Raw genomic sequence first — 14,740 nt, 5'->3', positions numbered from 1 at the left:
TGACTTTGCCCTTAAGATTTTGGGAAGAACTCTCTCTGCAGAAGTAGGTGGGCAAGAGTCTCTCCTTTCTAAGTACCCACTGTCCTGCTTATCCATCCCATGGGCCTATCCCCTGTGTTCTCAGTCTCCTCCTTGGTAACCTCTGAGACTACTTAAGGATGTCTGCTTGATTTTCTCAGAGCTGAACACTGGGCAGATCCAGGAGTCCATTGGGGAGGCAGTCAATGGCATTGTGAAGCACTTCCATAAACCTGAGAAGGAGGTGAGCCTTCCTGTCCTCCAGCCCAGAGCCTTCTGAGTAACGGAGTCATCCTGACATTGCAGTCACCTTGTTAGCTCTTCAAGGGCCATGCTGTGGCTAGTTCAGAGTCATCAACAAGGGCTTCTGGGTCCTGGAGTTCATTATGGAGCCCATCCTCCTGCCTCCACTTCCTGAGTGCTGGGATTATAAGGCGTGTATTACCATGCCCAGCCAGAGTCCAATACAACATTGCCTTACCTTCTTAGGGATGGGGCAGACACCTTCCTTCCTCAGGGGTCTTCTGATGACTGAAAGGAGTCTGTAGGGCTCCCAAGTAAGCACAGCCTCTTTCTTTCTTTTCTGGATTTGCTTGTGTCGATCCAAAAGACGACTACACTGGCTTTGTGCACTGTTGGGCCATGTCCTGTATGTGACCCCACTCCATCACCTGCCCTTCAGGGGGTCCTCACCAAGAGTATGCCGTCCACTATGGTTAGTGCTGGACAACAGACAAGAGTCTTGTGGTCTTCTGCTTCATCCTGGCCTGGCTGTGGTTTAGGATGCAGTGGAGGGAGGGCAGCCCAGTTAAAATCTGCCTGTCACTCACCCTGTTTTCTCTCTTAGCGTGGCAGTCTGACGCTGTTGCTTTGTGGAGAGTGTGGTCTTGTTTCAGCCCTGGAACAAGCTTTCCAGCATGGATTTAAATCACCCCGGCTCTTCAAAAATGTCTTCATTTGGGATTTCCTGGGTGAGCTGGTCTAGTATCCAGGAATGGGAAAAGCATGTAGATATGGAGGTCTTATCTGTAGCATGTAGTCTAGCTGTAGAAGCCAAATTAGGCAGCTCTCAGTTAGGTCTGCTCTTTGTTAGCCCTGGTTTTCTTGGAGGGATTGCTGTGAGCACTCTAATATGAGCTCTAGACAGAAGAGATTCTAAGCACCCTTCATCTAAAACTGGCTTTTCCCCAAGTCTTCACCCTCGGTCCCTGTAGGTCCAAAAGAACAGTAGAGACTATTGAATCCCAAGTTCTGTGTGGTCCCCACTGGAGAATTTTTTATCCAGGACACAGTCCTTAGAGCTTTCTTGTCTCTTCAGACCAGGGGAAAAAAATACCATGTTTATGCCAAGGGCTACATAAATAAATTTTAAAAACTAGAAACATTATTTTTAAATATGCACACTGATATCAGAATACTTGTTTTATTCTCTTGAAGCTCCCTGTATTGGCTTGGAGAGTCCCACAGCACGTGACCTGTAGAACGGGTTTTGGGGAGCCATTGTCACACTTTTCTGTTCCTCACAGAGAAAGCACAAACCTATTATGAGACGTTGGAGCAGAATGATGTAGTTCCCGAGGAAAACTGGCACACAAGGGCCCGCAACTTCTGCCGCTTTGTCACTGCGATCAACAACACTCCCCGAAACATCGGCAAGGATGGCAAGTTTCAGATGCTGGTGTGCCTGGGAGCCAGGTACTGCAGGGACTGGAGTATTCCGCAGGCAGTCCTGAGATCACAGCAGCAGGTCTGCCATATGGGGTGGGCGCTGAGGCACCTGGGAGGGCTCCTCTAGGCTGTTACTTCTGTCTGTATCCTGTGTGTTTGTGGGGCTCTCTGAAGGAGAGTGTAGATAATCAGGGACAGTGGAGGGCTTATTTTGATGGAAGATTTAAAACCACTCCCTTGGGGAAATTAAAAGTAAATACAAGTAGTTATTTTTTTCAATAAACATTTGAGTGTCCCAGGCCGTATGGAAGTGGTAAGAAGAAAGTGGAACTGGGAAATTTACTTGTCATGTTAAAAAGCTAAAGGTAGGGGGGCTGGAGAGATGGCTCAGTGGTTGAGGGCATTGCCTGCTCTTCCAAAGGTCCTGAGTTCAATTCCCAGCGGCCACATGGTGGCTCACAACCATCTGTGGGGAGGTCTGGCGCCCTCTTCTGGCCTTCAGGCATACACACAGAATATTGTATACATAATAAATAAATAAATAAATAAAAGAAGTGCTTGCTGTGTGACCCTGAGAATGCAGTTCATATTTGTCCAGAGCTTTTGGCTGTGAGAAGAAGCAGGATAAATGTAGGGAGAAGTAGGAGAGACCTGTGATGGAGAAAGAAGTGCTGTGTAGCTGTGTGGAGACAGAGATTTAAAAAAAAAAAGAAAAAAAAAAAGCTAAAGGTAGGTGGCTCATGCCTTTAATTTCTGAGTTCCAGGCCAGCCTGGTCTACAGAGAAACCATGTCTCAAAAAGCGGGGGGGGGGGGGGGGGGGGGCGCAGCAGGAATCCATGAGTGAACCCTACTAGAGAGGAGAGTGCAGGGAGGGGGTGGTATTGATGGAAGGAAATGACAAGTAGGATGAGAGAAGGGCAGATTAGGAAGCACATTTCAAAGAAAGTTAGGGGCCTCAAGGCCTGAGATGGAGAACATCCCTCCTGTATCAGGACCGCAGTGCGTGATGAGAAGGCTGAAATGGCGTGGCTCTGAGGTCATGGGCGGTGTGCACCGGAGTGGACATCACAGAGAGCACGATGGCCAGGGAGACTGGAGGCTGTGGGTGTCGTGGTTAAATACAGACTCAGCTGAGCACTGTGCTCCACGGCTGAACCCCAGCTACTGGGAAGCTAAGACAGGAGGATTGCTTGAGCCTAGAAATACAAGGTCATCATGAGCAACAAATTGAGACCACTATCTCTACAACACAAAAGTAAAATAAGATGCTGGAGAGATGGCTCAGTGGTTAAGAGCACCTTTTGCTCTTGGAGAGGACCCAAGTTGGGTTCCCAGTACCCACATGGGCACTTAACAAAAGTTCTAGAGGATCCAAGACCCTTTTCTTTCCTTCCTGGCATTGTATGCAGGTGGCACACAGATGTACATGCAGGCAAAATACCCATACACACATAGAAGAAAGTAAAAATAAAAAGTAGATTCTAGAACCAGAGTTACCAGGTTCATGTCTTTGGGCACATCTTACTTTTCTCTGACCTTGAACAAGCTATTCACTGTACCTACTAGGTGGAGATGATAATATCCTTGGCTAGCCTGGCGGTGGTGGCACACGCCTTTAATCCCAGCACTCGGGAGGCAGAGGCTGGAGGATCTCTGTGAGATCAAGGCCAGCCTGGTCTACAAGTGCTAGTTCCAGGACAGGCTCTAAAGCTACAGAAAAACCCTGTCTTGAAAAACAAAATAAATAAATAAATAAATAAATAAATAATCAATCAATCAATCAATAAATCCTGGGCTATAATGAAAACTAAATCTCACCAGGTGGTGGTGACAAACATCCTTAATCCCAGCAATCAAGAGGCAGAGGCAGATGGATCAAGGCCAGTTTGGTCTACACAGAAAAAATCCTGTCTCAAAATCACTTACAAACCAACCAACTAAACACCCACCAAACAAATAAGCACAAAAAAGCCCTAAACCTCTTTATTTATTTATTTATTTGTTTTTTTTTCGAGACAGGGTTTCTCTGTGGCTTTGGAGCCTGTCCTGGAACTAGCTCTGTAGACCAGGCTGGTCTCGAACTCACAGAGATCCGCCTGCCTCTGCCTCCCGAGTGCTGGGATTAAAGGCGTGCGCCACCATCGCCCGGCCAAAAAAGCCCTAAACCTCTTGCCACTGTCCTGGCACATGAGAAATGTGTCTTAGCATTTCTTCCTGGTGGTGTTAGCTGGAGGGACAGAAGTGCTCTGGGACTTGTGTTTGACGGAGGGAAGGAACACTCACTTCAGCCTAGTAACTGGTATGTGCTAAGGTTGTCTAGAGAAAGTCAGGTGACAGGGATAGCTGAGTTGGGTTGTTTTCAGGCTGAGCAGCTCCCAGCGGAAGGCAAGCTTCTTTAGGGAGGGAAGTGGGGCTATGGGGAAGTGCTAGCTTCTTCATCTTTAGACTTAGCTCAAGGATCCCCCTTGGCCTTGTCCTGTTTCTCTTTTCTCTGGCTTTGACCTGTCTGGACCACCCCACCCTTGCAGAGATCACCTCCTGCACCACTGGATTGCCTTGCTGGCCGACTGCCCCATCACTGCACACATGTATGAGGATGTGGCCCTGATCAAAGACCACACACTTGTCAATTCCTTGATCCGAGTGCTGCAGACCCTGCAAGAATTCAACATCACACTGGAGACGTCCCTCGTTAAGGGCATTGACATCTGACCTCCCAGCACCAGCCAGCAGCAGGACTCAGAAAGATTCCCTGCAGCTCTGCCTCTTCATCCCAAAGGAACCTAAGCATTTGTAAGGGACAAGAAGAGATGTATACTTACTGTAAAAAGAAAACTAGAGGATTTTTGGAAAAAATAATCTATTTTAGAGTTTATTTGCTGATCTGCTTTTTACACACTTTCATGAGAAAGAGTGACAGGAAGAGGGAGCGAGGTTGGCGCTGCTTATTTTGAAGCAGGTGCCCTCCCTTGCACGGCCACGCACTGGGAGCCTGTGGCCTCCTGGACTGAGCCTGCACACACGTGTGGGGCTATTCCACATGCTGCCCCGTCACGTCGATGAGGCCATTCCACATGGTTTTTAAACTAATGTTTTCTATATTCACATTATTCTGAATATCTGGCTTTCATGGGCCACGCACAGGTGTGTGAGCGGGAAAAATCTGTGCTCCAGTCAAAGGGAGTCAGCCCCACATCTGTTCCTCTGCCTTCCCCCTTTTTTTGGTCAGTATTATTTGGGAAGGAGACATGCCAGGACATGTCATTGTGCCGCTGTCATGCAGAAAATCATGTTTCCTGTGGGCACAAAGTTGCACAGAAGTAAACATGAGCATGTTTTAACAAGTTTGTCTTTTCTTCATCTATCTTATTTATTTAACCTGCCATTATGTGTTTTAAGTATTTGTTTTTCTTTTTTTTTTTCCTCTTTAAGGAAAGGAAAAGCTTGTCACAGTCTAACTGACTCTGTTATTACTGTTAAATTTATGTTGTTTTGCAACTTAGAAACCAGCTACAGTATGGCCCACTTAATAAAACACCTGAGACAAACCTCACTGGTCACTGACTTTTGTGGGAGTGTGTGGCCTGCCTGAGAGCCAAACTCTGCATCTCTCTCTCCCCAGCTGGCTGGGGTCTGTGGACTGCCTAGGAGCCCCCTGAGGACTTGTGTCCATGGACCTTCCTTCCCTCTGAGGTGCCTTAGGCTAATTCAGTGATGAAGGGGGATGTGGGAGGAGGAGACTTGGCCAACCTTACAAATTGTCATGTGATTGATGATGAGAGACTGAGTGGGAACAGAACACGGGTGGCTTTGTGTGTCCTCCGGGGTGTGTGTGTGTGTGTTTGTGTGCAAAAGCTCTTTAGTGAAGGGTTTGCTGTGTCAAGTGTGACAGTGGGAGAGCCTTAGGACCCTACTAACCAGCTAAATTTTTCTTTTTAAGTATGGCTTCTTTGTCAGAATGTTCCAGAAGCATGGCCTGAGCACATACAGCCCTCACTTCAGCCACTGTTCTCTTCAGTGTTCTCATGGTTCTGCACATATGCTCTGCGTTCCCTTGGCTGTCGTACCCACATGTTGGGGCGACATTTGTCGGTTCCTGTGTTCCAGGGTAGGGGCGTGTGGGTTAGAAATGTCAGGCAGAACAGAGATACAAAAGAGATACAGAGACGTAGGACAGTACTGGAGGGCAGTCCAGTGAATAGTGAATGCGCCATGTTAATTCTTAACAGTCTTTAAATACCCCAATCCACAGGAGGGGAAGAAAGCTAAGGACTTATGATACAATGAACAGACAAAATGGTTACCATCTTAATACCCTAAAACACCAAGTCCCCACACCCTAGGTCAAGATGTCCTGTCAGTAGCCACACCGTAAGTCAGACCTCCTGCCAATAACCTTGAAGGAGTAAGAGCAGGTGGGACGGACCCACTTCTGTGGGCTCCCACACTCTGCCACCACCTGTACGTTGTGCAGTGTTTACTTTAGGAGGCACCTGCTATGACGTCATCTTCAGACTGTGGCCCACCCCAGGGCCACTCCTGGACTGAGCACCTCTCCACCTTCCGCCTGGCAGCTGAGATAAGGAAAGAGGAGATTTAGGAGAGCCACGCTGTGGTGTCTTGCCAGCAGGGGGCATGAGCGGGCTACGTATTGAGACCAGTCCTTTTGCAGCTTAGGGAAGGAAAAGAGGAGAGGCTGTGTCTTTGGAGTACAGAAGGAGAATTTCTGGCCCCCTACAAAGGGTAGCATGAGGCTCAGCTGTGTGTGTGCATGCTGTGACCAGGCACACTCTGCAAAGCAAGTGTAAATTATTCCAGGTTTCAGAGGAAAAGCAAGGCCTGGAAAAGCTGAATTTCTTGCCCAAGGCTATTTGCTTCTGATGTTAGCTTTATGAAGGGGAGACTTGATTGGCTTTGCTCACCAAAGTGTGCTGTGTTTGGAATAAGTGACTTCATGGGTCATATGATTCAGACCAAGGGTAGGCTTCATTACTTCCCCAAACCTCAGAAGCAGACATAGGCCAGTAATAGCGTCTGCATCCTACGGATGCTATAAAGGTTGACTATGTCAGGCAGGGGCCAGTGACACGGCTCAGCAGTAAAGGTGCTTGCTGGTGGTGACCTGAGTTCAGTCCTGAAGGAGAGAACTGACTTCTGCTAATCACATACATGCCCTATGGCACGCATCTGTATGTGCATGCACACACACAAGTAAATGTAATAAAAAGAAATGTCAGGTGTGTGCCAGTGTCTGCTCTTGCTGTTTCCCTGTGTTACATACTGTCTTTTCCTGGTGTAGAGATGACTGAAACTCAGGTGAATGGTGGTGGGAATGTGACTCTGGGGAGGATCGGAACTCACTGCGGCATCTGCTCTGGGCAGCAGGTATCCGGGGAGTGGTCCCTACATGCTGTGTGGGCAGTAGGAGCCAAGAGGTAAGGGAGCACCAGTTGGTTGGAAGCTTGGAGCAGTTCAGAGGTCAGCCTGAGCAGGGAAGGGATGCAGGTTCATGGGTTCCCTTGTCCACAAGGTCAGGGAAGGGACCTACGAGTATGGATGCTCAAGATCTGGGGACTGATGTGGAATTTCCATGTGCTGGAGACCAGACATAATGCAAGGACCGGCGTTCTCAGCACATGTTTCCACCGTGAATGGCCCTGCTCTTGGCCCTCCTTGTTTCACACGGAAGTTAGAAATGGTAGCGGGTGAAGGTGAGTGTGTGTCTGTCATGTTCAGCCTCAACCAGCAAGGATGACGCAACACCCGGAGCTCTTCTTGCTAGCAGTTTATTCAGGACCTTTTTTCTCTTTCCCTCTCTGGGCAAACCTCTCCCAGCCCTTAAAAAGGCATGGGCTACCAACCCCGGATTGTCAGGTGGGCACTGCCCATAGGTCCACGCATATGCAAGCAGCTGACAATCATTGCGTGATAATAGCATAAGTCAGGTCTTAGCCATAATTAGGAGCTGATTATCAGATGTGGCTCCACGCAGCTCGCTACAGTTCCCCCTTTTGTTTTGTAAAGCAACAGGTAAGAGTAGAGGTCTGATCTCTGTTAAAAATGAAACATGTACTAGTGTTTGTCCAGGTGTCATCCGCTCAGAGAACACTAGACCTGTCCAGTGTCCTTTTACAGAGGTGGGAGTTAGACACCAACCCACATGCAATCAGACTTGCTCTTCTTGAGGCTGATATATGCTTACCTCAAGTGCAGTGCGCAAGCCTCGCATCCTGTGCTCAAATATAGATAACCAAGCTTGAGGGGACTGTCCTGCTTCAATGACCGTGAAGGCCTGAATGATCATAACTGCATTGCGATGCTGTGAAACCCTTATGTGACAAATGCACCATAGGCATACCAGGAAGGCAAGCACCATTAAGCCTGTTAGGGCTCCTATCCCCGCCCACTCCTTCAGATGATCCATGGAGTGATCCAGGAGGATAGTCCTTCTGCCAGGCTGGTACCCATGCGTGTGGAATCTGCAGTTGCAATCGTCACTCTCAGCTTTTTCAGTTGTTGTTTGAATTCACCAGACCAATTACCTAGACAATTCTTTAAATTTTTCAGATCACACACAGCCCCAGATACATTTACAGCCAAGCTGAGCCAATTGCCAGAGGACATCTGAGTCATGGCCACAGCTGTGGCTGTGCTTGCGGCAGCAGCAAGGGCAGTCAGAACTGGTCGCAGAGGGGCCAGCACAGAGGAGAGGAAGGGGAGGCAATCTTGCTTTCCCCTCTCTGGCTTTCCTCTGCCTGCTCCTGTCATTAGGAGTGGCTTTGCCATGACCCCAGGAGCAGTCAGAAACCACTGCTCCTTCAGCAGTCCCCTAAATAACATACCCCAGCTGCCATACCCCCGTGGCTCATTTATTCCTGTCAGCTGAGTGCATGGAAGACACCTTCTCCCTCGTGCACCTCTTTGGCTTCCCTAGCAGCCCAGCTGATCCTGCTTCGGCTCTGAAAGGGCCCCGCTTAAACCATGTTTTAGGGAATTTGGGCGTTGTCAGTCTGTCTGGCTACTTCCTGCTGAGCGGGGATGTTGCATTTTTCCGGGTTTTTACTGCAATTTACTGCCATTTTGTAGCCACTCGGACTCGGGTGGTGGCAGCAGGGGAGAGGCGGAGACTCCTTCAGGCCTGGCTTCTGTGCCCTGAGGCAGGTCCTGGGTGTTTACAGCCTTGGAGCCGCAGCTGCTCACACTCCACTGCAAACTCAGGAGGTCTCGGTAATTCAAACCACATGAATATAACTCCCTTCCTTAGCATACCTTGTTCAGCGGCAAAATTCAGATCTCTACCAGGCTTATCCCAGGATGACACATTAAGATTGCCAGAGGCGGCAAACCAAGGTGCAATTGTGTCACATTCAGTCAAGAACCTCTCCAATGCGCTCCGTAACAGCTCGTTAAAAGCCAGAAAAATCAGGTGTGATGTTGAAGCGCCCATTCTAAAATCCTATTCTTCCTTTTATTTTCATTTTAAACCGTCCACTTTGGTCGTGGCTCTGCTTTCCTGCTCTCCCTTTTCTACAGGTGAGAGCATAAAACCCGCTTTTTTTTCGCGGATCCCCAATCTTTACCTGAGGATTTACTGGTGCACCCCCTGACTGCAGCAAGTTCTGGGCTCCATGGAGAAAGGTTTGGAGGTTCCCCGTACGGGCCACCAACTGTCGCGGCTCTACCTCGACCCGCAAGGAAGACGCAACAGCCGGAGCTCTTCTTGCTAGCAGTTTATTCAGGACCTTTTTTCTCTTCCCCTCTCTCTGGGCAAACCTCTCCCAGCCCTTAAAAAGGCATGGGCTACCAACCCCTGGATTGTCAGGTGGGCACTGCCCATAGGTCCACGCATATGCAAGCAGCTGACAATCATTGCGTGATAATAGCATAAGTCAGGTCTTAGCCATAATTAGGAGCTGATTATCAGATGTGGCTCCACGCAGCTCGCTACATGTGTCTGCAGATCACAGACGCGCTTGTAACTGAAGGCCCTGGTTGAACACTGTCTATCAGGAAAGAAGCAGCTTAGGGGGAAAGGTTGATTTAGTTCAGGTTATAGTTATGGTGGGGGAGGTGCAGCAACAGGAGCTTGGAGCAACTGGTTATCCATAGTAAAGAGCAGAGAGGGTTGGGTGGGTGGACTGACGGACAGACGGACGGCAGGCACAGCAACCAGAAATCAGCCGTTAGTTAGTTTCAGTGAGGGAGTCGGTGGCCTGGGTCAGCCCCCAGCAGAGAGAGTTGCTGAGAAGGTGGGTATGAAGGTTTCCTGAGTTAGGACTTTTCTGCTTCTTCTAAGAGCTGGTTCTGCTGTGAGTGTCTGGCTGTGCTTTCCTCATCCCTGGAATGAGCGGTGAGGTCACAGTAGCCACACCTGGATTTCAAGGACGCTTGAGTTATTTGTACTCTGGGCGAGGCTGTCAGGCCCTGTAGCAGCCCTGGGTGGGCAAGGATCCTAGCACACAGCCCTGCCTGCCTCCGCATCTGCACCTGCTCTCATCCCATGCTTTCCTTCCCACATACCAGGATTTCTGGGTGAGAAAACAAGCAGATGAGCTCAGTGAGTATAAAAGATGGGTACCTTGTAATTACACCCCGCCCCCACTACATGCCCGCCTCTCCTCCTGCTCCCACCGCTCTCCCTCTTTACAACTGCTAGACTTTTTTTTTAATTTTAGCATTTTTACATTAATTATTAGGGGCTGGAGAGGTGGCTTAGAAGTTAGGAGCACTTGTTGCTCTGACAGAGGACCCAGGTTCAGTTTCCAGCACCCACATGGTGACTTACCTCCATCCAGTTCCATGGGATTCTATGCCTGCCTTCTTCCGACCTCCACAAGCAGCAGTCTTGCCCTTCGTGCATGTGCGCAATGCAGGCAAGCCAAATGTGCACTACGTAAAAAAATTCTTAAAAAATGAATTTTGTATGTGTGAGGCACGTATGTCTTGTGCATGTGGAAGTCAGATGGCGGCAGCTGCAAGGAGGGCTGTGGTCCCTCCTCCTACTGTCCCCAGAGCTCAGTGCACCTGCTCCAGGACGGCTGGTCTGCTCAGCTTTTCATTTTCCTTTGTGGCCCTGATTTCCGGTGGGTGTTGATGTATGAAACAGAAATCTTCATGTTCTGTGCCCTCCCAAGAGTTGTTCTCCCCCATTCCCCCCAAGTGCCTCTACCAGGTCTTCTTATCTGAAACCTTCCAGACCTTTTCCCTCCCGACGCCTGACTGTTCTGGGTTCTGAAAGCCATAACCCATGTTCAAAGTCAGGATCACGGAGCTCACCTGACCCAGGATTGCGAAAAGTCTCCTGTGTGCAGAGCAGCAGCTCTGTGTCTTTTCTTTCAAGATGACCCTTCAGGGTGACAGTCATGTAGCCGCTGTCTGTCTGTCTGTCTGTCTGTCTGTCGTGTGGCCGCTGCCTGTCTGTCATGTAGCTGCTGTCTGTCTGACATGTGGCTGCTGTCTGTCTGTCTGACATGTGGCTGCTGTCTGTCTGTCATGTGGCCGCTGTCTGTCTGTCTGTCGTGTGGCCGCTGTCTGTCTGTCTGTCATGTGGCTGCTGTCTGTCTGTCTGACATGTGGCTGCTGTCTGTCTGTCTGTCGTGTGGCCGCTGTCTGTCTATCATGTGGCCGCTGCCTGTCTGTCATGTGGCCGCTGTCTGTCTGTCATGTGGCCGCCGTCCATTTTGGGCCCTCTACTTAGCCATCAGCAAACAAGCCGGGTACCATTTCTACCTTGGCAGTTCATAACAGGCAGTTCTGGATGTCCTGACACTTTATAGTTAAGATGATAAAAGGAGGGCCTAGTCATGTGACAGGAGCTGTTTCTTAAAAAGCTCCTGCTGCAGATGGCCCAGCTTCTCTCTAGATCCCAGGGACTTTGCTAGTGGCTTTTGCTGGGGTGTACAAAGAGAGAGATCCATGTTGTATCATATTTCCTACTTCCAGCACATAGGGCTTGTTACATCTTAAGAGCCCAGTGCCAAGTCACCTGTGCCTCTGGGAGAGGCCTCACTGCAAGCTGACAGGTTTCTATGACCCCACAGAATTCCTAGTGGGATGTGCCCTCCAGAGCGCAAGAGAATTCAATTTATCTTAAGCTTCTCTTGATTTTTTGAACCAAGGGTCTAGACTCTAGGGCATGATCAGGGCATCTCTGCCAGTTTCACCTTTCACTGTGACTCTTACTTTGAAGGGGTGCTCTGGCAGGGGTGAGCACTGGATGCCTGGAACTTCCATATGTTTTCTTATGTACTCCAGTGGAAGAAGAGTAGACACATCTGGCATTCATGTGGAAAAGACAACAGTCTTTAATTTGGCACTAGAGCTGTGTTAACTCCCTTGGCTTCGGGCATTATCCAGAGAGGTTGTGGCCATTTGGATGGCCTGTAGAACACCAGACAGACAAATTGACTACATCATGTGACCGGGCAGGAAAAGCAAGTGGTACCCGACTTCTCAGAGCTGTTTTCAAGACACGTGTTCCCTGTGAAGTTGCAGGGACCTGCTGATTCTGCAAAGCTTTGTAGTTGAGAGGTGACACCCAAGAGAACTACATCTTTCCTTAGAGCCTGAAAAGTCACAGAGGGATCCTGGAAGAGAGACAGGTTCAGGTTAGCACTTTGAGGAAGGATTGAGCATTCCGGGGAGTGCTGAAAGAGGTGAGTGTCACCTGGGAGAGAGAGAGAGAGAGAGAGAGAGAGAGAGAGAGAGAGAGAGGACTCCATAGTTGCTTAGAGGCAGAGGCTTTGTTGGATTGGATGTGGGGTGAGCGGACAAGTACCCTGCTGGTGTATCGTCAAGATGTGTTAAACTTCAATTCTCATACTCTCAAAAGGAAGGTTGACTGGCTGACTTTGGAGAAGCCCCAAGAACTCAGGGCAGGTCCTTCCCTTTCACTGGTCCTGAAAGTGAAGCTGGTGGTTTCTGAAGTTTCCTTCCGGGTGTCGCAAGCAGGTCCTGAAAACTTCCCCCTGGCCCTCTGGGGTCCCAGCAATCTCAGCTTCCTGAAGGCTTATTATAGGGACTGACCTTTAACTCGGGCCACACAGGCTGCTCGGATGCAGCAGCCTGGGAACTCCAGGACTAATTCCCCTGAGCCCGGCACCAGGTTCTCAGCCAGATCCTGGCTGCTGTTCCCAGCCCTACAGCTGGCCCAACCTGTCCCTTGACCAAACTTACCGTCTTGCTTCAAACTTTCCTTCCTGATCCTCTGTCCTCAGGAAGTGGCTCTATCTTCTCCACCTGTTGGTCCTCTTTGGCCAGCAGCTCTTCATACTCTTAGTGAGAATCCAAGCCAAGAATGCAGTATATCAGCTGTTAGAGACTGGGGAGACAGCCCTTGGGTAAAGTGCTTGCTGCCCAAGTGAGGACTTGAGCTCAGATCGCCAGGGCACGCTTAGGCTGGATGTGGTGGTGGTGTGTGTCTAATTCCAGGGCAGTGCCCCTAAAGTGAGATGTGCCGTGGGAGCTCGTGGGCCAGCTAGCCTGGCATAGCCTGTGATCAAGAGACCTTCACAAACTGGTGGTTTGACTGACCTCTCCAATAGGCTCATGAGTTTGATACTTAGTGGAACTATTTGGGAATGAGCCTTATTGGAGGAGGTGTTTCTCTGGGGGTGGGCTTTGGAGTTTCAGATGTGAGCTCTCAGCTACTGTGTGCCTGCCTGCTGCTATGCTTACTGCGTACTGATCATGGACTAACCCTCAAAAACTGTGAGTAAGACTCAATAAAATGCTCTTTTGTGAGTTGCCTTGGCCATGGTGTCCCTTCGCAGCACAGTAACCCTAACTAAGACACAGAGCAAACAGAAGGCAGGGACCTATACCAGATATCGTCCTCTGGCTCCTATAGCTACCTTACACTCACACATGAGCACACTCACATTAAAACAAAACAGCCAGGCATGGTGGCACACGTCTTTCATTCCAGCACTCAAGTGGCAGAGGCAGGCAGAGCTCTGTGAGTTCAAGGCCAGCCTAGTCTACAGAGTGAGTTTCAGGACAGGTTCCAAAGCTACACAGACAAACCATGTCTCAAAAAACCAACCAAACAAACACCACTTAAAACGACTACTTGTAAGATTGTAAAAAAACCACTCTTTGCTGGCCTTGTATCTGTGCCTCTTTTTTGCATTTGGGAGTTTGGGGGTCCCTCTGGGGAGACTGGAAATTGAGTGGCCTGGGCTGCAGTAGAGGTGCTGGCCGTGCACCTTGCAAAGCTCAAGCTTAAGCCACCCTGAGACTGGGTTTGTACAACTGTGTTAGCAAAAAGCCACGAGAAGGCTCAGTGAACACTGCTGCTCTGTTTGGCTCACAGAAAACCATGCTGGCTTTGCAACTGTGGGTCTTTGAGGGTGCTTTTTATTTACCAATGTTGATGAACCCAAGGGCGGGCATTAATCTGAGACACCGAGTCAGTCTTTTAGTCCTAGCCTATCGTAGAACCCACACAGCCTGGCCTGACTGGTCTCCATTCTCCATTGCCTTTTTATGTATGGAGAAGCTCTTCAGCCCAAAGAGAAAAGGAACTAGTCAGTAAATAGTCTCTGTCTTCATTACGGTATCAATTGTTATGAAGAAACAGACCAACTTGAGGAAGAAAGGATTTATTTATTTATTTATTTTATTTTATTTTATTTTTTTAGTTTTTCGAGACAGGGTTTCTCTGTGGTTTTGGAGCCTGTCCTGGAACTAGCTCTGTAGACCAGGCTGGTCTCGAACTCACAGAGATCCGCCTGCCTCTGCCTCCCGAGTGCTGGGATTAAAGGCGTGCGCCACCAATGCCTGGCGAAAGGATTTATTTAGCTTACAGTTCTGTATAGCAGCAATTCATCATCATTAATAGTAAGGACAGGAACTCAAACAGGACAGGAATCTGGAGGCAGGAGCTGATGCAGAGGCAACAGAGTGGTGCTGCTTACTGGCTTGCTCCCCATGGCTTGCTCAGCCTGTTTGCTTATAGAACCCTGGACAACCAGCTAAAGGGTAGACCTACTCACAATAGGGTGGCCCCTCCCACACCAATAAGTATTAAGAAAACGCCCTACAGACTTGCCA

At 49.2% G+C, this 14,740-nt stretch overlaps 1 protein-coding gene across 3 annotated transcripts in view; it reads left to right on the top strand.

Moving 5' to 3' along the window:
• Dennd5a (DENN domain containing 5A) overlaps positions 1-5,236 on the top strand; it is a 79,191-nt gene extending 73,955 nt beyond the window's left edge. For 2 of the 3 annotated variants that reach the window (XM_075971867.1, XM_075971866.1), the window contains 4 exons: positions 180-262; positions 866-989; positions 1,545-1,713; positions 4,216-5,236. In XM_075971867.1, the coding sequence (XP_075827982.1) occupies positions 180-262; positions 866-989; positions 1,545-1,713; positions 4,216-4,399 (560 nt within the window). In that variant the 3' untranslated portion in view covers positions 4,400-5,236. The remainder of the gene's footprint in view (positions 1-179; positions 263-865; positions 990-1,544; positions 1,714-4,215) is intronic. The other variant, XM_075971868.1, reaches the window with a different exon arrangement.
• The last annotated feature ends 9,504 nt before the right edge of the window (positions 5,237-14,740 follow it).

Source organism: Microtus pennsylvanicus, chromosome 5 (assembly GCF_037038515.1).
Source record: "Microtus pennsylvanicus isolate mMicPen1 chromosome 5, mMicPen1.hap1, whole genome shotgun sequence".
In the NCBI taxonomy this organism is placed as follows: Eukaryota; Metazoa; Chordata; class Mammalia; order Rodentia; family Cricetidae; genus Microtus; species Microtus pennsylvanicus.
The sequence above is the reverse complement of the archived record's forward strand: the minus strand, read 5'-3'. Positions and strand labels throughout refer to the sequence as shown.